The sequence below is a fragment of the Plectropomus leopardus genome, chromosome 18, assembly GCF_026936395.1.
Source record: "Plectropomus leopardus strain MGB_pleo_1.0 chromosome 18, ASM2693639v1, whole genome shotgun sequence".
Lineage (NCBI taxonomy): Eukaryota > Metazoa > Chordata > Actinopteri > Perciformes > Serranidae > Plectropomus > Plectropomus leopardus.
In genome coordinates, this window is record NC_142193.1 from 5,398,840 (window position 1) to 5,423,952 (window position 25,113).

At 38.6% G+C, this 25,113-nt stretch overlaps 1 protein-coding gene and 1 long non-coding RNA gene across 3 annotated transcripts in view; one reads left to right on the forward strand and one right to left on the reverse strand.

The window, feature by feature from the left end:
• Nucleotides 1-25,113, reverse strand: part of doc2a (double C2-like domains, alpha) — a 79,118-nt gene that overhangs the window by 39,874 nt on the left and 14,131 nt on the right. The window contains exons 2-3 of the mRNA XM_042504543.2: nucleotides 19,560-19,889; nucleotides 12,278-12,357 (exon numbers count right to left, since the gene is read on the reverse strand). Coding sequence (XP_042360477.1) covers nucleotides 12,278-12,357; nucleotides 19,560-19,884 — 405 coding nt within the window. The 5' untranslated portion in view covers nucleotides 19,885-19,889. The remainder of the gene's footprint in view (nucleotides 1-12,277; nucleotides 12,358-19,559; nucleotides 19,890-25,113) is intronic.
• Nucleotides 951-23,859, forward strand: LOC148186423 (uncharacterized). Of its 2 annotated transcripts, none has more exons than XR_015774841.1 (3): nucleotides 951-1,130; nucleotides 2,886-3,007; nucleotides 23,638-23,859. It is a non-coding gene; the product is annotated as an uncharacterized LOC148186423 (long non-coding RNA). The 2 variants fall into 2 exon arrangements; XR_015774840.1 differs by having other exon boundaries at nucleotides 23,659-23,859.

A 25,113-nucleotide genomic window follows, 5' to 3' on the forward strand; every position in this document is an offset into this window, starting at 1 on the left:
TTGCCATGTTTGTAGGCGTTTTTTTTTTTTTCTTTTTCCAATGGAATTGTAGAGTAAGTGAAATTTGCAAAAATTCAAATTTGGGTTCTAAGCTTGTTATCATGAGCATTCAGTCAACGCATTGCTGAACGGCAGTCTGAAGAGTTGTATTTATAAGTTTATCTCACATCATATGAAAAGTAACTTCAGCATAAACATCACATCATAAATCACACACACTATATATATCACACATATAAATCAGCTGTATTTTGTTCACTGACCTTCAGCTCACAGATCTCCTGCACTGATATGAACGCAGCATTTTAAATGATTCAGGAGGTGGAGACATTAGGATGAATGATTCCCTCACATGGCCAAAGGATCAAACACATGATTCAGATCTCGTAACCTCATCAGTGGGAGTCAGATGATTGTGAATTAGTCCCAGATTTCTTTCAGCAGCTGTGACATTTGTAGTGAGTCTGATTTACCTTCTCTGTCAATATTTTTAATGAGGCAGAGAGAGCAGACTGTGCCCTCACAGACGTGTCTGCTATAAAATGTCTAATCAGTGGTGGAATATAGTTATATACTGTATAAAAAATTCACCCCCAAAACCCATATATATCTGTATCTATCTATCTATCTATCTATATATCTATCTATCTATCTATCTATCCTTTTTCTTTTAGATGTTTTTGCATTCGGTACTTTTACTTTTAATACTTTTTGTCCTTTTTCCTGAATTTACTTACTTACTTTGACTTAAGTTAAATTTTCAACACGGGACTTTAACATGTAACAAAGTATTTTTACAGTGTAGAATTGGTTCTTTATTAGTACTTATTCAAGGATGTGAGAACTTCTTCCACCACTGTGCATGTTTCAGGTATTTTTTTGTTGTTGTTAATTTACTTTGTGTACTGTTCCTTTAAGTAATGCTCCGATAACAGCCAATCACAGCAGACATAGCGCCGCTTGCTGGCCAGAGAGGAACTACAGAGAAGTTGCAAACAGACGAATGAGGGGAAGAGGGAAATACCAGGAATGTACATTTTCACCTTTTCCTACTTCTGGATAATTTTGTGTTCACCTTCCATCTATGTTGCTGGAGTATGGTTTTTGTTTCCATTTTGAACGGGGATTTGGTGAGTAAAAGACTATTTTCTCTGTCAGTTAGCATGCTATTTCTTTGTTTTCCAAGCTGAATGTAAAGCTAGGATTGCCCAAAGGTGAGCTAAAACGGCGTGAATATGTTTATTTTGATGTATTTTTGGTTTTACTTTAGGAAAAGTAATTAAAGAAACTAGGTGCAGCAGGTGTGGTCAAGTTTAGCCTTGTTAGTAAAATGAGGTAAACGCCACTGTCATTTTAGGCTGATGACAGATTAAATTTACCATGTTAACTGTTAACTCCTATTAATGGTCACATGCTCCTCCTAAATATAGTAATTACCATATTTACGAGTTATGAGCACATGAATGGTCCTGCAAAGTCGGAATAATGAGTTGCAAACTGGGACATTTAGATGCTGTTGGAGTTGCAGAGATGTGACGTTGGCGTGACGTTTCATAGCAGCAGAAATGGTGGAAATGTGGTCTAATGTTTTTCGTTACTTTATTTCTGGTAGTTATCTTTTACTTTTAGTAGTTCCACATTTTAATATATGCTTCTATTAGCTGTAGCAAGCAAGAAAACCTTAAATATAAAGCATGCCAGGCGAGTATACTAACATATACTAACATTGATAACAACATTATTTTACAGGAGTTGCAGACTTGACGTCATAAATGCATAAACATGGAGACCAAAAGTCAGTGTTTGGCCTATGGCAGGGGTGGCAACCTGTGGCTCTGGAGCCACATGCGGCTCTTTAGCCCCTCTCCTGTGGCTCCTGTGTTGCTGTTCATTATATGAAAATGAATTGTGATCATTTTGTTTAAGATTTTCATTCAGTTTTATCATTGTTATAGGCCTAAAATTGCTCTTGCATTTTTCAGTTGCAAAAAAAAATGTAGCCTGTACACAGAATATTAAAATGTATTTGCATTTCATTAACTAAAATATGCATCATATTTCTGTGACCTTGGTGCCTTTTCTAATAAATTTCGAAAGTGGTGGACAGTCCTGAATCAAAAAACTTGACTAGCTATGGATTCCAAATCCAGAGGAGGAAAAGTCTCAGAGTGAAATGGAGTTTACAGTGCATGGATAGATCTGCTAATTTTAACCACCAATGCTGCAAAGTTAATGTAACAACAAAAAATAGATAGTGGTAAAACTCATTAACGAATGCTCATATAGACCCATTAATAATATTGATAGGCTAATTTTGACTAAATGTGTTGTGTTATCTTCATTTTAAGCATCAAGTATTTTTTGCGGCTTCAGATCGGTTTTTTTTTTTGTGGGGGGGGGGTTGGCTCTTTGGATAGTAAAGGTTGCCAACTCCTGGCCTATGATAAGAAACTTCATTATTGATTTATGTATTTAAAATACATTTTTGATCACATGAAAAGTGTAATATGGTATTAGTGTGGACTGCTCTCCATGTACAGTAACCTAGATTAAATCTAAAAATATAATATATAAAATTTATGAATAATGAAATTATATAGAAAATATACATTTAACTGGGAACAGCTATAAATCTTTTGTTTAAATGCTCTTAACATTAAAATGCAACCCATCTTCTCTGTAGCTTCCATGTTTCCACTTTATGACCTCAAAGCACATGAACACGACATCACATGAATGCAGCATTAGTTGCAAATTATCCTCAAGTTCTTTACTTTGTGACAAAATATGAAAGACAAAAACATTTGTCAATTTTATTTGCATTGCTGTGTTATATATAACTGGCCAGGTTTTAACTGTGAGGATCATTGGTGTTTGCACCATAGGTTTACACACCAGAAGCTGGAGAAACAAGATGGTGAGCCACCTGTAGAAGAAATCGTGCTGTATGGGCATCTGCTTCCGACACTTCAAGAATAAGGACACTGACTCACACACCTGGATCATGGTAGGACTGAACTTCCTGTATTCACTGACTGTGCATTCCAATACCCATGCTACATTACTACAGTAAATAGCCAGACAAGGATTTAGTATGTGCAATACATAGTATGTCAGATGCAGTATGCCAAAAATACCAGGATGTTCTACAAAATCTGGCCAGACTTTGTAGTGTGCCAGTCAGCATGCTTTTGTGGCTGTTGTGAGCCACAATCCTCTGCACAGAGGAAGATAAATCACAGATGACAGCTGATTGACAGCTGTAAGAAGGTGTTCTGATGGACAGCAGTGCATTCAAGTTACTGATGACCAGTGGGGTGGTAATAATAGGAATATGAATTGTATAAGTGAACAAAGTTATCATTCATCAACAACTGAAGTGAAGTAAAAAAATAAATAAAAATTAAGTAAATAAAGTAAAGTAAGTTCATGAATCAAGGTAAGTCCACAAATTACTTTAAGTTCAAAGTTCAATGTAACTGAGTAGTTTGTTGACAAGTGATCATTTGGTGCACAGTGTATTTCTTTAAAGGTTCTCTGTGCAACATTCACAGTATTAATATAGCAAAGAACCACTATTTGCAATGTAAAGATATAATGGAGTAATGGTGTCTTGAGCAGAGACTGTGTGTTGTAATCTGAGTTTCTCTGTCATTTGTGGTTGTACGCCGCTTTGGACTTGTGTGCATGTTGGTGCGCGTGTGTATCCCACTGACTTGCTCATTGCCGTCGCCTTGCACTGTGCTTAAGTGGCAGTTAACTCTGATATTGGGATATTATAATATTGCTGTCATTGTGGCATAGCACCTACCTTCAGGTTTCCCTCTGGTCAACACCATTAGCTCTGTCAGTACTGTGGCTGTTTTTTAGCATGCTTAGCAAGTTAACACATGGATGTCTCAAGAGAACTGGATATAGTTTTGAAGGAAGGACCCCAATAATTCCTATTGAAGTTGCTCAGTGGCTCATGAAGACAAAAAGTTTTACTTCTTAATAGGGGTGGGAAATAAATCAAATATTTGGTATGTTGCGGCTTGTTCCACGTACGTCGCATAAAATTACTTTTTCGTAAACATTGAGTAATTGTCTTGCTGTTTTTCTTGGCCAACAGCATGAGCCTCGCTTAGATGTTTTTATTTTTCCTCTCTTCTACAGCTATCTGCCTTTTACAGACACACACACAGAAAGCAGGGCTTTTGCAGAGCTCCAGGCTGCGACTATTTAGTCGCATTTTGTGACCATGGAGCACCACTGTGACTTGCTAATACTATTAATATATGCACTGAAGAGCTGATAGTTTCTTTCCAGCTTACAGAGAGTAAATCATCACTATTAGCAGCGCTGCGGTAATAGTTTAACTTAATGAATGGTAATGGTAGTAGTGTGAGCAGGTGTGTTTTTCTATCCATAGAGCTCATTTCTCACATTTTGCGACCACGGACTTTGGAAATGTTATTGAACCAAACGTATGAAATCCCAATAGTAAAACAAATCATTTCTTGAGGTCTGTAATGCTCGGAATGTTTTCGCTGATTTTAAGATGTCTTTCTCTGATTGTACGTATATGGGAAAAAGTCTTTTGGGTCCAATGACATCACATGATGGATGTAGAAGTTGTAGTTACACAGTTGGTTCACTTTGTCAAAAATATCAATACATATCAATTAATTTAGAGAATATTTAGCCTGAAACAACAAAGAACCAAATGTCCTTTTAATGGCTCCCCAACTGAAATGCGGATGCACAGTGGACAGGCAATGGTTTTTTGTTTTACTTTGTTAAACAGATCAGAATTAGTCATCCCATGACAATTACAAATCTACAGTCTCAAATGTTGGACTTATAGAAACCACTTTTCCAACAGCTGTTCTGAACACAAACCTCAGTGCTCCCAGTAAAACATTCAGAGGTAACATCTTTTTTCTATTTTTTGTTTACAAAATGACTCTCATTCTTCACTGTGACAAACATTAAGCTCTCCTGTCCAATGCTTAACCTTTAAATCTGCTGTTTATAATGACCACAAACCTGTCCACATGTTCAGTTACAGCAGCAGCCACCAGACGTTCCTTTGTTTGTTGAAAATCATTCCTTCATCCTCACAGAAAACTGCCTTCACAACAGGCAGCACTCTCTAAATCCATCTGTTCAGCTCCGAAACTGCTTCTTTCTGCCTCTGAGTCGATAACAGGGGGGACATCATTAACATTTAAGTAGTTCCTCATATAAAGAAATCACTGGTGGAGGCAAAAGGAGGCAAAGCTCAGTGACAGCAGGTGCGTCCTCTGAGATAATGAAGCAATCTAAAGCTCACTTCTGTAATGTGCTTCCTCGTTGTGATGCTGTTGTACTCGATACGTCATAAACTGAGACATGACACAAAGAAGCATCTGAGTCTGATTATGTTTGTGTCAATGTGCAGTAATAATGTGCAGCTTTAAAAGACACCAATGCAGCTTTTTTGTCATGAACTTGTACCTCTTGGTCTTTTAGTAATCACCATCATAGACTCCAGACCTCCATCTATAAACATACAGCTAGTCACTAGTAACTCTCAAGTCTTTGTACTCAAGTCCAAAGTGAAGATAGTAAAGTCTTGAGTCAAGGCCTATGTCCTAAACTTGGGAGTTTTGAGTCCCAAAGAAGTCATAATGTGCCTGAAGTCATAGTTTTTACCTGCATGTTTTTCGTTTTTTTCTTGACCACCAGTAGTGTTTGTACACACTTGAATCTTAAGTATAATTTCTCCCAGTTGGCGCTCAGTGACATAACGTTAGGTTTTGTGTGTTTGTATGTATCATTTTATATCCTCTCTCATTTGGACACTTTTGGGGGTCCGTGAAACGAGCATAGGCAGAACTCTTTATGAGTTTTTTTTCAGTAGTAGTTGAGCCACAGGATGAATAACTGATTTGTTAAAATGGTCAGAGCTGATGAGAGTGATGGATGAGAGGAGTGGCTGCTGCATTGCGAGTAAAAGCAAACTTTTAGAGACAGTGCAACGAACGTTTAAGTTTCACTTTTGCTGCGCTTGGTGTTGTGCTCCCGCTGTGCGCAGAGTACACTCTACACTCTCAGTGCAATGAACAGAAGTACAATTAATAACACTACATGTATTCTGACAGCTCTCCTAAGAAACGGTCCAGCTCCAAAAGTAGAAAATTAATATGTGCTGGCAGGTGTTTTAATTGTGGCAGGCTGCCAAAATTAAGAATGTGTGAGAAACCATGACCCTGCAGTCCTCACAGGTATTTATCAACTGTGCTTCTAACAGCAGTGATGGAAATAAGGCATGGATGTGCTAAGTTTAGTCCTTTTGCCAGTGCAGTGAAATGAGTTGCTCATAAAATACTGTCAGTCTTAGTCTGAGAGGTGTTAAAACATTGTTCAAAGTAAGCCGGCACTGAGTTTTACAGAGACCGACTATGTACAAGATCTAAAAAAGAAGCAACCACTGTAACATTTTCACTGGCCTCCATGCTGCTTTCAACTGTTTGCTAACCTTTTTTTCTGGCGCATCTCTAACATCAAATGTGGCGCACAATGAATATATATATATATATATATATATATATATATATATATATATATATATATATATATATATATATATATATATATATATATATATATTTAAAGAAAGCAGATGCATACTTGTCTACTGCTGAGCAGTGCGCACAGCTCTGGTCTACTAACAATGGGAAAGTAGTCTATCTGCAATTTTAACTGGTATTCCCTTGTTTAAAAAACCTGCATACATGCTGTAATTTTGGTGGGAAAAGGGGATAACAAGCTTTTTTTTTTATCATTTTATACACATCTCCTGTGAATTCAGTCTGACATATAGGCACCTTTGAAGCCTTTAGATCTCCACTTGAGATTTTAAATCTGTTTTCAGTGTGTTTGAAGACTTTTAGGTCGCACAGTATGAGTTTGTGACTAAAATATCTGTGGGTTTTGTCATAGTTTATGGATGAACTTTCACATCATTTATTTAAATTTGCTTTTAAGTGAGGTTTTAAAAGATCCTCATACTAAAAGAATAATGTTCTCGGTTACAGTGATACTGATGGTAACCACTTATTAATTATTATTTTTTTAAATCTGTAAATGCACAATCATCTTGACAGTATGAATGGGAAAAAGTCAAATTACTGCTTGTTGTAGCTTGGCAGAGCTTTCCTTCTGGGTCCTTAGAGCGTTTAAGCTTGTACCACTCAGCATTTTCAAAGACAAAATACAAGTCATGCGGGAAATTTAAGAAGTATATCTGGGTGAGAACAGAAATCCAGCCACACAGAACATCTTTGAGAAAAGATTTACCTGTAACGCCAGCAGTCACTGTCAGTGCATGATAGAGTGTCCTTGAGAGATCTGTCTCAGTTACTTCTCACTAAGAAGCAGCTGTTCTATCAAAGAACAGCCTGAAGTTAATCAGACATTCATCAAGCCAGCTAATTAATCTTTAGCACTGAAGTCTTTTTTCTTGTTAAAACAAAAAATATTGTTTGATAAAACTTCTCACGAAGCATAAATCTCTCCTCTTGTCTCAACCAAGTTTAGAAGTTTGATGTTCTTTGCTTCAAGTTATTTTGTTATACCTTCTCTTCTGGGGCTGCAGGGCTAAAAACACAAACAGGAATTGATGGCCTTGGACATTAATCAAACAGGAATTAATGGCCTTGGACATTAATTCCTGATAGTGGACACCTCATTGGGCATTCTTCCATACTCATCCTTCTGGTATGGTGCCGCCCCAAAATGCTTTGTGATTACACTTCCCTATTGAACCGTCTTTAGAGTGTAGTATCACGAAACACAAGCTTGGCTAACATCAATATTGAAAGAAAAGCACATTTAATTTTTTACGTATGGTAGCTGTGTGGGCCTATATCATAAAGGTCCAGTGTGCAGGATTTAAGGGGATATTTTAAGTATGTTTTCTTCTAGTGTAAAATAACCTGAAAATAAAGAAAATAAGAATTCTTGTGTTTTTGTCATTTCAGAGTGAGCCATTTAAAGTGAGCAGGTCCTTGTTTACGGAGATTATAATGTTCACCACCATGTTTCTACAGCGGACAAACCAAACGACATTTGCGTTTTGCATCAATCTTACACACTGACTTTTAAATGGTCAACTGACTGTATTTTACAAGTGTTCTTGTATGCTGTACTTATGTCAGATGTTCTGACTTGTTTGGCTTGTTAATAGGTGGGCCGCTATAGTGGCCTGTACTGTCATGTTGCATTCTTTAAGGGTAAAGCAGCGATGGTAGTGTTGGACTGTGTCACATTGTGCACTTAGCCTATGATTTATGCTGACGTGAGCCTTGATACTGAATAATTTAGGTGGCATTGATTATTACTTGTCATGTGTTTCATGGTATTGTAAGTAAATTTTGATCTACAATATGTTTTCTGTGTGTGTGTGTGTGTGTGTGTGTGTGTGTGTGTGTGTGTGTGTGTGTGTGTGTGAGAGAGAGAGAGATGCTGTAAAATTCTCATGGTTCTGCAAGGCGTGCATTTGACGGCATTTTTTTCCAAATCCATATAGCAACAACTCTCGTAGGCTATGGTCATTGCAGAAGGTTTATCTTTGGCATGAGTAGTTGGTACTGTTTTGAGCACCCATAGGTAAAATCATTAATCTGCACTTATGGCGATGACTAACAGGTTTAGTTTGGAAAATGAACATCTGGTTAACTTCTCCTGCTCCAGGAAAAGGTAGCACACAAACACTTTCCTTCATGTTTCAATGGGAAGCAGCCAGGAGGCTAGAATACGCTCATTTGGGTAATTTTAACAACAAACCAAAGGACTTGTTGCAAAAATCACCTTTAAATAATGAAGCAGAACTTTCCAGAATTATCATTATTATTGTTATTATTATTATATTTATCTTGCACTTACAGCGTTGTAAATACATGTATCTCTCAACATTACATTACAACACAACATGGGAAACAATCTTTGTGATCAGTTGAAGTCTCTGTGTCTCAGGTGTATTTCAGCTATATCAAAAGTGTAAATATAGCGAAATATAGTGTTTTATATAATTAGAGCATCACTCAAAGTGGACTGTTATCACCTGGAGATTCACACCTCTTATACTAATAAAGCTGCTCTCGTCCTGAATCAGTGGGGAATTTTTTTTTCTTTTATTCCCCTACAAGTGGAGAATTATTGAGGCTGCGGAGTCAAATGTCAATAAAAACTAAAAAACTAAAGTATTTCAGTGCAACTTAAGGCTCATTAAGCTAAAGACCTGTGACATTTCAGTCTGCTGTACAGACTAATACTTGGTAAATTTCACTGAAACAAAAAGTCCTGTCTCTAATGTGAATGTGGCCGAGGATGGAGCACAACAGTCATACAGCTATAAATCATACCATAGTAAATTTGTGGCAGATATAGGAGGCAGTCCTGCGCTGCTGTCGGCTAACAGTCTGTGTGTCTGGTCTGTGAACTGCTGAGTCTGTCGCGCGGTCCGTCTCAATGAGTCCCACAGCAGGTGTTTATTGTCGGCAGGTGAGATAAGAAAGAGCAGCACTTCAGAGCAGGTGTCGAGTTTGAGATGACTGATCACAGTCATCTGAGATCACGGCTGAGCAGATCTCTGTACATATACACACACACACACACAGGGCTGTGTGACAGGTAGATAGGTGTCTGGTGAATTGTCCCTCAACTCCAACAAGTCTGTAGATTAACGGCGGTGCAGCGTGTTGTCTCTTTACAGTGCTCAGTTATTATTTCTTACACTTAAATCGGGCCCTGGCGTGACAGCTGGCTCTGAATTATGATCTCTGCTGGTGCTGCTGTCTTGTCATGGCAGAGAGGCTTGTTTTAAAGCTAGCAGGTTCAAATAAAAGTGGATTGATCTCAGGTTGGGGTTGTGATTAAAGACCAGCTCTTCAGGTTATATGTATTATTTTTTTTCCAACACACTCTGGAGAAAACCATGGCTACTAGTGCATCTGGTTCTTGTGGTTCATGTTCTAATGCAACTGCGATGTACATTAGAGGTCGACTGATATTGGTTGAATATTGGCCATTGAAACTGATAACCAATATTTGGAACCGATATGCATTTAAAATAGAAATGAAAATGTTTCTATCAATATTTAGAATTTGGAATATAACAAACTCCAACACAAAAAAAATGTTTAAATGCCTTTAGCAAATGTTTAATCAAAATTGAAACATTAAACATCATATACAGAAAGTATATGATGCAGCAACCTTTTATTTTTTTTATAAAGTCAAGTGAAAATTAAAATGAATTAGGGCTGGGGCGACGCGTCGACGTATTCAGATACATGAATACGTTGATTCACGTAACGTGCGTTCACGCATCGTACCGCTTCACACAGCGTGCGTCATGAGAGTGTGAGCAGCGCCGAGCGTGTTTATTGCCTCAGTGCTCATATATCAAGTTAGAGTATTCGCACTGCCCGCCTGAGTGTGTCAGCTGCAGCACATCAAAAGAAACGATGGCTCGCTGTTTTTTTGCGTGTGATGTTTGTGTTTGTCAGCAGGAATAGACTGCTGACAAACTTAATGATTATATTGACTCTATACCACTTTATACTGCAGTTTTAAGTCTCTCTGTCACAGAGATGAGGAAATACAGAGATGTTTGTTTTACCTCAACTTCCTTGCTTCCCTTTCAAAACAAAAGCTATCTGACTGTGGACAGAATGCCATCAGTTGCTGATACAATGCATTTTATTTTGAAACATTTACAGGATGGGGTTGTCAGCTGTGCAGAAACTTCATAAATGAGTGGAATATGTGGTTATAATTATAATAAAAAATTCAGCACTCATATCAGGAGGCAGTGGTATGCCTTATGGCCCAGTTAAGGCTGGGATTATTTTGATGCAGAAAGAATGGACTAAATATAATTATTTCTGTGAGAGAAACGTTATAGTGTTTTTCAAATTGCACTAATTTTACTGTAAGATGTTTGTTGGACTGCTAGATTTGAGGTTTGTTACTGTAACAAAGAATAACGGTTTTGTTATTCGACTTGAATTTTACATTGTTTTATTTATTTTGCTGTAGGATTGCTAAATGTAGATTGCACTACATCCATTTAACCTGAATGGAACAAGCTCTTGCATTTATTTTATTTTGGAGAGACTTTATATCAGACTGTAAAACACAAATAACCAGTTAAGACTGGGCTATTTTTTGTTGGGGAATAATGCTGTTAAAATAATTGAGTAATAAAAAAAGTAGTTAGATCAATGAAAAAAATAGATTATCGATAGATTAATCAATTAATCGAAAAAATAATCAATAGATTAATCGATAAAGAAATAATCGTTATGTGCAGCCCTAAATTTAATAAATAAAAATAGCTCCCTAAAGTTTTCCAAAGTAAAAATTCAGTCTTTGCACTTAATAATTCTATCGGCGATCATTAAAATAAAATGCTGACACAGATAATAGGCACAATGCCAAATATTGGCCCCAATAAGCGGCTAGGCCGATAATCTGTTGACCCTTACTGTCCATATCAAATCAACTAAAACTCAGCATGACAAAAGCAGGTCGCCTGGAGTCAAGGGCCAATAACTGTCACATTACTGTAAAAATTAGCAACATCCAGCCACTCCGAGACTACAAAGCACCAAAGTTAATGTATTCATAAGTACAATCCAGTAATATAATATACATTACTCCAAAATGCTTAATAACTGTCAAACTACAGCAATGTTTGTTGCCAGCTGCATGTTGTTTTTGGAAAGGCACCCCGCATTACATCATCCCTCAGTGGGAGCATTAATGGTCCCATGTGGGGCAGTGCATTCTGGTAGATGTAGGTTTTCTACCTCATGAGCAGAAGTGAATGCCACAGTCCTGTAGCACAATTTTCAAAATACTTTTCAGGGTTGTAATACTTCCTAAAAACTTTTTAGAGAAACATACCTCTTGTAATGAACATTATGTGGCAAAATGTATGTGGATACCCCAGTCTACATACTTTGGTGTACTTTTGCTTTGTTTTTCCTGGTTTGGGTTATTTCAGAATTCTTTATGCAACAGCACCCCATGATATTTTATAAAGCTGGCTCTGATTCTATTACGTTGAAATAGAGGATCCAAACAGCACTTCATTTTAAGCACACTGAGGCCTAAAAGCTCCAGTGTCCGGATGGTCACAAATCTCTGCAGCCAGGTCTCAAAATCTGGTGGAAAGCCAGAAAGCAGATGAGTTGAGGCTGTTAGAGCAGCACGCTAATGCTCATGATTTGGAGAGTGTTCTTACCTTGGCCCGGAGCACAGTACAGTGCAGCTCACTGGAGCTCTGCTCGTATCTTAGCTCAAACTCCAGCGTTCCCAGAGCAGCTGAAGAAAATAACACAGGAGAAAGGCAATAATCATAACTCATTAAAAAAACATGATTTACAAGCATCGCATCAGAAGCGTCACAAGAAAAAACAGTCAGAATAAATTGAAAGCATGCAAGAGAACAAAGAAATATCTCAACATGCGTTCAGAAGAAATCCAATTTAGTGGAGCAGCAGCTGTCACATGAACCTGAACACAACACATCACATGTCAACATGAAAAATCCTATTTGATGGAGCGGAAGACACATTTGTCAGGGCTTCTTACAAACATGCATACATAGAGAAAGGTGCATGTTCATACAACACACACACAAACATTCACAACCAAGTGCTCTCCCAGGGCGGTTATATAAGATGATACATGGAGAATGTGATTCACAGGGATTAGAGGAAACATTTATTTTAGGCTTCAGCTCTCATAAATACCAGCAAACCACTGCTTACACAACATATTGCATTCATACGCTAAACTATAAGCTTCTGCAAACTGCGGTGTGTTTATCAAGCTGGAGTCTTGCCCACATCCAGTTCAGCTTCTGCGATCTCAAACAGAAATACCTCAAGTGACTGCTATCATTTCTTGTGAAAGAGTCATTCAAGTGACTAAAAGACAAATAAGGCAGCTATAATGATGCAAAACGATCACAAAACAACTACAACGACACAAACACAAAAAGACCACTACAAAGAGATAAAACCCTGACTGCAAAGACATGCAAATGAGATGCACAACATGATGGAAAATTACCAAAAAGGTATGCAAAATTATAACAAAGAGCAAAAAAACACAAAGAGACACAAAATGACCACTGAGACACAAATTACAAAGAGACAAAAAATAACCACATAAAGGCAAAACTACAAAAAAATCTACAGAGAGTAACATTACTACAGTAAATGCATGCAAAACAACCACAGAGACACAAAATCACCACAAATAGACACAGAATGAGTACAAAGAGACAATGAAGGGCCATAAACACACAAAAAAGTCCGCAATGAAACAAGAACAAACTCACACACAAACACAAAATCAGCACAGAGACATTAAACAACCACAAAGACACACAGAATGGCTACAAAAAGACACAAAATGGCCACTGGAAGACACAGAATTATTATAAAGAGACAACAAAAGACTACAAAGTGACAAAAAAGACCACAACAAGACACATTATGACTACAGTGAAACAAAAACGAACACAAACAGACAAAAAACAAACACAAAGAAATGCAAAATCATCAGGGACATAAATCAATCGCAAAGCAATACAGAATGACCAAAAGAAAGACAGAGAATGACTACAAAGAGACACAAAAAGACCACGAAGAAGCACGAAATCACCACAGACATAAGAAAAACTATAAAGAGACATAAACTGACATAAAATGACTACGAAGAGACAGATACCAACCACAAAGAGATGCAAAATCACCACAAATATGTAAAACAATCACAGAGAGACACAAAACATTCACAAAAAAATGCAAAATTACCACAGAGACATAAAAGAACCATAAAGGTGCATATTGTGACCATATAAAAATACAAAGCCACCATAAAACCACCCCAGAGACAAAAAAAAAAAATCCCAAAGAGAAGAGAAATATGTCTTTCAGTCTGGGGTACTTGTTGTTTTGTTGCATGGTTGGGGGTCTTTGATGAGTCCAGGGGTGGGTGAGTGGTGTGGTTGTTTGTCTTTGGCTCGTTGGCTAAATATTCTCTCCATGATTGCACTAACTCTCTGTTCTCAGTGTATTTTCCCAGCGAGGATTTCTAGAAAAGCTGACACAACTTCCCTTTAATGCTTTGCCATAGCTGAATGAAATGAAATGGATATCAGGATAACAGCTGCTGTCTGAGGGACACTTCAGATCATTTGCATCCTAATTCTGAACCTGTGGTCATGAATCAAAAGCAGCAGCTTCAGTCCTGCATCAGTGAGTCTCATGAACATCAGCAGGAAAAAGACTTGAACCTAAAACCATGATCGGGTTTAATTATCCAGACATGGAAAGTAAATAATTGCAATCCATTCACTCAAGTAACTTTCTTAATTACTTGAGTATTTCAATTTTATGTTGATACTTCTACTCCTCTACTACTCTTTCAGCCCACCACCTATTAGTTAACATTATTTAGTCTGAATGGGACTTAAGTGTGATTACGCTATTGCTCGTCATTGCCATTCTTTGTCTTAAGCTTTGTAACTTTATGAAGATCAATATCATACATATAAAACCTACAAACGTAACATATCTGTGGTTTGCAGAAAAGTACAATGCCACTTTTGTCTTCTGGGCTGTTCTAATCTTAACGTCAGAGAGTACAGATACAAATTTCAGAGCTACACAAGGATAAACACTGTCTGCGCTCTCCTCTGACTCCACTGCAGTCCTCAGCACAAAATAGAAATGAAAAAAAGCTGTAAGTGCATTTTCCTTTTGCATGTTCTTTCAAATCTGAATTCTTATGGTTCTAATTCCACCCACCTACACTGACTTCCAGCAGCCCGAGGCAGACACGACCGGCTGCTGTAAAACATACTGCACAAACAAATGCACTACTTCACCATCTCAAAGACATCACTGCACTGTGATATTGCTCTGCAATGATGAAATCTGAGCCTGTGGAGATCTGTAGGGAGCATTGGTACAAAAATGACTCATTCTAATCAAAAATGTTATTGATAGTTATAGTTAATAAAAAGCAAAACAGCAAAATCATCAGCCAGTGAAAAATGCAAATGTGTTCACAAACGGGTGTAAAATAACTTCAAAGCAATAAAACTAAAATCAGCATTAAAAAGAATGACTACAAAGAGATGCCAATTTTCCAAAGACATGCAAAATGACTGCAGAGACAAAAAACAAAAAAGCAGACACAGATGGACTACAAAGACATGCAAAATGCCCACAAATGGACACAAAATGTCTTCTGAGACAACAAAAAAAAGTAAAAAGACAAAATGACAACAAAGAGATGCAAAATGTCCACAAAGCAACATAAAATGACTGCCAAGACAAAAAACAAAAGTAAAAAGACAAAATGACTACAAAGAGATGCAAAATGTCCACAAAGGGATGCAAAATCACTACTAAGAAACAAAAACAACCCAACAAGACACACAATGATTTGCTAGAAAGAGATGCAACATGTTCATAAAGGGACACAGAATACACACTAAGAGACATATAGACAGAATGACTACAAAGAGATGCAAAACCTCCATAAAGGGATGCAAAATGACAACAAAGGGGCACAAGATAACCACTAAGAAACAAAAACAATCCAACAAAACACACAATGACTACAAAGAGATGCAGAATTACCATAGAGTCAAAAACAACCCCAAAGAGACACAAAATTATGCAAAGCACTAACGACTAAGGGATTGCCACATAAAGAGACACATTACCCCCACCAGAGATGACAAAAGACAACACAGTTGTAGAGTTGTGGGGGGTCTTTTACACGTCTGTGCCATGTCTTTTATGTTCTATCAAACACAGACAGGCTGTCAAATTGACACAATCTCGTTATTAAAAAAAATCAGCAACCCGTGACTGCAAAACAAATCTGATAATAAATACATGTTAATAAGGAAATAAAACCCTTAATTAGTCTGTACTTTCAGGATCTGAATCAGAGAGATCGAAAACCTATCAGCAGCTCAGAGACCAGCATTCAGGCAGAGTCATTCATCACAATTTATTCTTACTTTGAAGCCAAAGAAACAATCTCCTCTCTGCTTTCCTTCACCTCTCAGAAAACTCATCCTTCATTCATTCAGCAGGATGATGCTGTTAACCCAAGAGCCAATTCCAACACATTTGAGGCACCTCTCAAGCATAGATCATGTTTTAGCTGCAGTCAGAGCTTTTATCTGCAGCCTGCTGCCTCATCAAACTTAAATGTCTGTGGTCCACTCGAGACATGGTTTCACAAGGTCATTTGCTTGTGTTGTATTATTAATGCTAGTTTGTCATAAGTCATGAATTATTAATTAGTTGTATCTGAACTGGTTAACCGTTGTTTGAGGCCAGTCAGATAAATTGGACTCTAGTGTTTTCTTTTCATCGATCACACTGCAGCATCATTACATCCCGTCAGCCTTACAGTAGGTCTGAGCAGAACAACATCCACCAAGACGACATACCTGACAAGCCACCAACCAAATGTACATTTTGTCAAAAGAACTCAAAACAGAATTATAACATTTACAGGGTTGGAAATTAGCACCAGCCAACAGCCAAATGCTGGTAAAATATGCCAGTGACTGCTACATTTGCTTCACTCACCAGCCAAAATTCAATGGTAATCTATTGAGTAGTTGGTAGATTTTGGAATCCACAAGCCACAGTGGCAGGTGGACAAAAAAGTTAATTTCCAACCCCTACACTCTAGTGCAGGTTACTTTATTCTTAATAGCAAGTATTGGATGGATTGCCATGAAATTTGGTGCATGTGGGATGCAGGCGACTGTAGAGCTGGATTTCTTGATGAACAATCTGCTGAATTCTGGTCAAGTTGTTCAGTTGGATGGTCCATCACTCTCACTCCTCCTCAGCAAATAGCTCCTCCAAGGCAGTCTGAGCTGTAGTTGACTGTAGGATTCTCTTCTTCTTCTACCTCTGAGATCAGTGTGCCATCATCATCATCATACTTTGCCTCCTGGGTTGTGTCACTGTCCTTGAGGTCTCGGAGTGGGACCTCTTGTGCTTCTGTAGCATCGGCTGCCAGGTATTCTCTCTGTCACTTTTGGCTTTGAATCTGGGATCCATCACAGTCACCTCCTTGAGAAATTCTTGGATTTTGGCCTTGTCTTTTTGCCCTTGTTGAGAGCTCAGTCAAAACATTCTGTTTAATGCCAGATACAAATGCAGAGTCTCCTTTCTGAAATGGCCTTAAGTTTCTCAAGTATCAGAAGGATGGGGCTTTTCTCACTAGATACACACAGTGTAGAGGCGTACAGAACCTTCATGACCTTGATGAACTCCTCTGCTGTGGTGAAGTCCTCAACTGTCATCCTATCAAGTTTGTCCCTCTCTATGGGTTTACTAATCTGTGGATCCATGGCTTGGAGAGCCAGATACTGCTCAAGGATTCTCTCAACCATCACAAAGAGGGAGTTCTTCCTGGTTTTGATGTCCAGTACCATGGTGTGCTGAGGAAGTTTGAATTGGTGCTGATTTTCATTCAGCACTGTCTTGGCCATCGCAGATTTCTTCATTCACACGATGACCGCTCTTTGTTTTGCTGCCCATTGGGTCACTGTGGCAACTGTGTAGAGTTTTTGTGCAGCCAAGTTTAGGGTTTGGACAAAGCATCAAAGTTTAAGGATGTCCAGCTTCTTTGCAGAAATTCCATGATGGGCGCATTGTCCACAGTCATCACAACCACATTGTGCACAATGCCAGACTCCTCCAACACCTCCCCAATCTCCACTGCCGCTGTTGCAGGGACATGGAGGTGTGAATTCTGCAGTCAGACCCCTTACCATCCATTACTAACTACAATGAGTCCTGATATAATGACTCATATAAATGCACACACACAGTGGATTATATGAAAATCTCCAAATTAGCAACCCACAAATGATGACACCTACTTAGCATAAAGTTTCGTACTTAACGCAAAGTCAGTTAGGTTTAGTGTCAGTGTCATAATGTCACTGTGGTCACGTTTAGGAAAAGAAACACGAGGATGACGCACCATAAAATGACCCCAAGTACAATTTGGGCAATAAAAGACAACTGAGTGGAAATGCTAAAAGTAGAAATAATTTCAAAACTTAAAGGATTTCAAAAAAGTTTTTACGCTTGGTTTAAGTGGAAAAATTGGTGTCAGAGTTTACATTAGCCATATTGAGTGACATACAACAGAGACTATGTTAACGAGATAACTTAAATATAAACATATATTATGCAGCCTAGATTATTGGAGATGCATTACTAACAGATCTATATATACTGTATCTCCTGAAGTGAGCGTCCCTGTCCCTCCCAAGCACACAACATGTGCACGGCAGTCTCAGTCTCATAGATGTGCAGCAATAGTTTAGCAGTCAGGACTATTTTCCTCGAGCTAATCTGGCAGGAAAACACACTGATGAAGTGTTGTGAATGACATAAATGACATATTAGATATGATCTAAATGATCTGATTATGATAATGATAAAGTATGTGCCCCATTGCACACATTTGTCATCTGTGTCACACACACAAAAAGAGAGAGAACAGCAGAAGAGCAGAATCATTTGCTGACAGAGAAATGAGCTTCTGCTGTGAAGGGCGAGACTTTAAAAATAATACTTGGCAGCTGCGTGACAACATTTTGGGTCCAGTATGGAGGTGACGCTTTGGACACAGAGTCCTGTTCCTCCTTTGCCTGTGTTACAGAACCTGGGATTAGTCATTCTGCTCAACAGACTGCTTCTGTATTAAGTTTATTCTTAATTTATATAATTTGAAGTGTTTTATTGCTGTTTAAATGGCAGATATATGGCTAATTAAAACATGTGGCTGGCAGTTGTTCTGGAATATTGCCGGCCATACTTACTGTCGAAAAAAAAATCTAGCATAAACCCTGGTTAGTATATCAATAAAAAATTTATGTGAATAGCAAATTAAGCAAATTAATCTTGACATATGTAAAGAATATAACTTAAAAATGTGTGAAGAGCTTAAAATATTAGATCTGTATGGAGCAATTGAGAGGCAGTAACCTCCCTTTATTAATAAATAAAACATACAGAAGAGTCATATTTTATATTTCCATTATATTTTTATATAATATTATATTATATTATATTTTTTCCTTATATTTTTTTCCCATCGTTTGTGGTTTTGTTTGTGCTTTTTTATTTATGTCTGCTTCTTCTGCAATGGTATAATGGCATCTGAAAGGAGAATTAATTCCACCTACTGTTTATCAATAAAACAACTCCAAATATTCCATTATTGGCGGGAAAACTAATAAATTAGCATTTTTTTTTACCAATTTTCTGTAAATTCTGTTTAAATTTCACACTACATATGGATGGAAATTTAACTAATGTCAAGATATCTTCCTGTAAGTGAACTCTTCCTGAACTTTCATGTGAAACATCATGTGGATCATGCAAAAAGCCTCTACAGGTGTGTAGAGATGCACAGTAACACACAGACAGACACATGCCAACAGCGAGGCTCACTGCAGTCGTCACTGTCGGAGCTGTTGATCTCCACCGATGTGTCCACGCTGCTGGTCAGAGACAAAGATCCGCCACCGCCGGGCCGGCCATGGGCCAGCAGAGGGGACAGTAGGTGAGTCCCACCCATCCCAGAGGCCACAGAGCCAGGGCTGAGGGCCAGGGGGGAGGTGGCAGGGTTCGGGGACACAGGGCCGGGGGAGGTAGGGGACAGGCGGGGAAAGTAGGCGGAGATCTGTCGGATGGGTCTGATGGGGCCGGGGCAAACGTCGATGGCCATGTGTTCCTGGATGGAGATGCTGAGCTTCTTTCCTCTCCGCACCGTCATAGAGTCTGAAAAGACAAAGACAGAAAGGTTTAACGAATCAGTGCCACCACAAGGGTCCATTTAGTGTCTGAAGTTTTTGATCAGATCACATAATGTTGTATTTAAAATTCTGAGAAAGGGCTGGAAACACATTTAGTCCTTTTTCCCTCATTTAGAAATTACGTTTTTGACCTCATACCCCGCCCACCACCGCTACTTGCTTTGATACACAAATGCTACTTGCTTGTCGATCCATTCACAGTCAGTTTGAATGTGCACATGGGATTTAAATATCACCATGACCCGTTGAGCTCAAAGCAGAGCTTGTGGACGGATTACATCTCAGGTCGTGTCGACCTGACAATTTTAATATTTCCACTCACTCTCTGCAGCAGTTGGGAATCATTATGGGTAGACTATGCTGCACTGACTCACTTGTTCGATTCCCGATGTTAATGGAAGCACACACAATGCTTACATTTTTTTTCTGACACCAGGTCTGACACAATTTATCCCCAAAAACAGCTTCCGTGGCCCGTGGCAGGTAACTGACAAGCGAGTGTTTAATGAGGATACGTGTGTGTGTGTTTGTGTGTGTATGACACATGAAAAGAGGGAGTAAATTGAAAGTCTGTGGAGGCTGGATATGTGAGGGATCCTATTGAGTTTGAGAAAGTAGATAGTGATGGCGCTCACAGAAAAATGAAGCAGCCACTGTGCTGTAAAGTAACTGTTAAGATCTGAAGATATAACAGAAAAGATATAGGAGGCGTATACGGGGCTTGAACCACCCAAGGGTGCAAAGACAGCTCCCTAACAAGGAGTCCTACACATTGAACGCCAGGGATCAAGTCAACTGCTTGAGAGGCCTCCAGCCAGATTATTTAAACATTTAGCTGCTTCACAATGCAGGGGCATGCCCGGTCTGACACCCAGTACGGTGCTCAGGGTGCAGAATGAGAGCAGTAGTAAAGGAATAGTCCCCCCCAACGCAGTATAAATTGAAAATTGGCAGAATAGAAGTGAACACAGACTTTTACAGAGTCCAAACGAAAGACTACAAAAGGGTGAGAAAACATCTGAAAAACTTTTTCAAAATTCTTGTACAGCATCTTGTGTCAAGTATCTTGTGTCCCAAAAAAAACAATTTTCGCTAAACTAGCATAGGTATACTCAATTCCTTCATTGGAGGATGTTCCAAACAAGCTCTGTTCAGCAATTTTTTGGGATATTTTCCAACATTTTTTGCTGTCTTTTGTTCAGCCTCCATCTTAATCAGTTTGCACTGCTCATATTTCTTCTTTTGCTCTCCTTTACACCAATCCATAGAACATTTCCCTTAAAGTTACAGTGCGAATGCTGTTATGCAGCCCCAAGCCCCAAGTTTCTTTTGTTTGTTTTTTTACATGCGTAGTGTTGCACTGCGTAGTGTTAGGGCTGGGCGATTAATCAGATTTTAATTTCGATTACGATTTTGGCTTCCCTCGATTTTCAAAACAAGATAATCGAGATGAAACAATTATGTTCAGCATAATGAATTTTACAATGTTGCTCCCATTTTGTGTTTTATTTTGTAAATCAAGTGCACCCTTTCTTGTGCTCCACATTCCAAATAGAAGTTTAAGCACGGGTTGAAAACAGCGAGTCCCAGGGCGCTACCTCTTTGGTTGTTTTGAAACTTGGTGATGATGACAGTGAGGCTGCAGCGAAGAATGACGTGAAACGCAGCTGTGCGATGTGTCAGAGAACAAAAGCTACAATTCTGAAAGACCTGAGAAATGTTCCCATGACTTGCTCGCCAGCTGCTGATTAAAGCGACAGAAGTTAGCCCCAAAGTTAGCAAGCTAAGTTAGCTTCCCACTGGAATCTGACCAGGCTCCCTTAAGGTGGACTGTTAAGGTGGACCAGCTTTTCTCATAGTAGTGACACTCCCAGCTGCTCCTAAACATATATTTGAGAAATGTTTGTCAGCTGAGTCTCTTCTGAGTTAGTGAAACAATCATTGATCCCACTTCAAAATTTGTTTAGCTGTTACTGATACAGAGCCGTTATGTATTGTTAAATTATATTAGTAGGGCAAGGTTTTATTATTATGTGAATGTGAACAAACTACAGTAATGTGCAGGATGTGTTACAGTCATGGCTGCTCAACAAAGCTTTCATTGTTTTTTAGTTCACTTTTATTTCAAGTTAAAGTACATCCAGTGTTAAAAATAAACACCAGAGTTAATGTTCAATAACTGCATGATGTTCTGGAGGCCAGTGAGTAGTCATATTAAATGATCATGATTTCAGTATCAATCAAAATAATCGCGATTTTCAGTGTTGCATTGCATAATATTTGCAATTTTGAGCCCTGTGTATTGTTGCGTTGCATTGCTTGTATTATGTTTTAATGCCCTGGATTGTGTTGTGTTATATTGCATTGCGTTGCATAGCATGATGTGGCTGAAGTTTTAGCTTTTCTTGCTGGAGTTTTGTTCGGTCTCATCAAAATGATTAAGTTCTGAGATTGTTGCAGTGTGACGTCAACTAACATGATGCTGCAGTTTTCCTGTCTGCGAGTGCATATTGCTGGTAGATTATTTTGTAAAATGAATGCTGATCAGCATAAGACAGAATGGTGTTGAATAATAGTGGGGTGAGGGGGAGTGCTTTCGCTTTCCACTTGTAAAGAGGAGCTGAAAAGCATTGCTGAGGAGAGAGACGTGTGGAGTTCTGGGCTCAGCCTGCTGGCCCCGCGACCCGTCCTTGGATAAGTGGAAGACTATAGATAGATGGGTGGATGGAGGGGGATGCTGTGACTTGAAGAAGTTGGCTGGTGGACTGCTGGTGGAGAGCAGAGAGGCAAGTTGAATGGGATCCAGAGTAGCTGACTAAACAATGTGGCAATGAGTGGATGAAGGAGCAGGCTAGATGGACTCAGGCTGACAAAACAGTGTGGTCCAATTAAAATAAACTGAAAATATTAGCAAGAAGCTGGATCCAATCTGATACAAGATATAAATATAAGATATTTCGTATCCAGCGAATATAAGAGGGAAGGCTGTGCGGCACTTCTTCTGCCACTAGACGGCAATACCTGTGACCAATCACACCTGAAGCACTTTTTGCACTTACTAAGGGTTTTTTTTCCTTAAGTCTAAATTCTTGCTTGTGTTGTACGTCGCTTTGGATAAAAGCGTCTGCTAAATGAAATTGTAGAATTGTAGAATTGTAGGTATTGCTGATTTTCATGTGGTCAATATTAATTGTCAACACCCATCTCTGGTTGGAGAAACACTCCACTACTTAGTTTACAGATTGAAGGAATACCACACAATATGACCATTTGGATATCACTTCCCCCTTGTTACATTAATTTTGTAAAGAACACTTTTCATGGCAGACCTCCTTTCCTGGTGTTGAGTGTAATACATACTTTTTCATTAATTAATTTTATCGGTGATCATTAAAATAAAACGATGATACAGATAATAAGATGCCAAAAATGCAAAATGCCAAATATCAGCCCCTAAAAATGGCCAGGCCAATAATCTGTCGACCCCTAATTTTCATTAATTAATTTTTTTCTTTCATTTTGATTGTAAATGCACATCTGATCGAAATATGTTATCAGTTAACAATATCTGTTGACCCCTGCAGTCACGGCCATGTCTTTTTGTGTGTGTGTGTGTGTGTGTGTGTGTGTGTGTGTGTGCATGCGTGCACTCTTTCACACTCTCTCCTGGCTCCTGGTTACCTGCTGATCTCTCAAATCTGCCTTCTATCAAGCTCCTCACACTACTGTTTCAGGTCCTTCATCTTCTCATGGCCAGATCGTTTAGTCAGCTACCCTGGACCTCATTCAACCTGCCTGCCTGCTCTCAACCAACCATCCACCCTTCCCCCTCACCCGTCCGCCTCGCTCCGGTCTCTTCAGCCATTGCTCATCGCTCTCTACCCTCTGCCTCGGCCAGCTGCCTCCTCGCTTATCCCACCTTCAATCTTTCACAATAAATCCCTTTTATATTCATCTTCTTCTGACTCTGTGTCTGGGTCAACCTGCAGTAAACACAAAAAAGGTCTTTCCCTTTGAAAACAACACAAACCACTCAAAATTAGAGAGTGCCCCAAAAGAACAATGTCGATCCTGCCCAACTACTGCTCAACACAGACACAGAGCAGCCTGGTCAAGCTGATGTACATACTGTACAGGAACCACCAGATATGGCTTCTGCAGTCAGCTCCGTTAACAATAATGCTGATCAACATCAGCCCGACTGTTGGTTCACCCTTTAAAATCTGGAGTGACATCAGTTTTATTGTGCTGCCTTCAGATGCCTTTCATAAGTATTTAAACCTCTGAACGCTGAGAAAATGGTTTGATTTTCTTTTTGAAACGCAGGAAAAAGGCAACGAGCAACTTGACGAGAAATGTCCTATGAATGGGGAAACAAAGAAATAGAAGGTGAGGAGAAAATCAGTTGGGGATGATTATTATCAAACATTATTAAAGTCTTTCTGGGGAAAAAAGTCCACAAAATATTAAACTTCTAATTATATGTTTAAAATTATCTTGAAGAAGGTAACACATTTTTAAAAGTATTTTCTCTCTCTTTTCTTTTCTTTTTTCTTTTAGAGGTCTTTCTCTTTGCTCCTTTTTATTTTTATTTTTTTTTATTTTTATTTTTTTCAATTTTTCAGTTAATTTTCTTATAACATTATACTACTTTCTTGCTATTTTTTGGCCATTCCCTGTTTAATAGCTCGTTGCCTTCTCCCCATGCTTTTGAAAGAAATCAAGACAATTTACTCAGGTTTCAAAGGGTTAAAGTGCTGAACCTTTGCTCCCAACAACTTTTTGTCATACTTGCAGAGTAGAGAGCTCCTAACATAGAAGTAGCAATAAATATATGTCCATACTGAGGGACAACTGGTCTCCAAAACCCTTTTTTTGTGAGAGTCCGCATTATATTGTCATATCTTCAACTGACTCTAGAAATTCAGTCTTTTAATAAGAAACAAAGGGAGTTCAGGCCCTCATATAGAGTGAATGCTAGCAGCTAAACAAAAGTCTTCAGGGATATATTGTATGTATATTGGGATTAGGGATATATTGAATATCAAATACCACAATGTTTTTGACCAAAAGCATTTTTGATCAATACACATTTTTCTTTCTTGTGTGTTGACATTGTGTGTTTGCCTTTGCACTGGCAGCAGCAGTGGCCAGAGGCATTATGTTTCTGGGTCCTCCTTCCAGTTGTT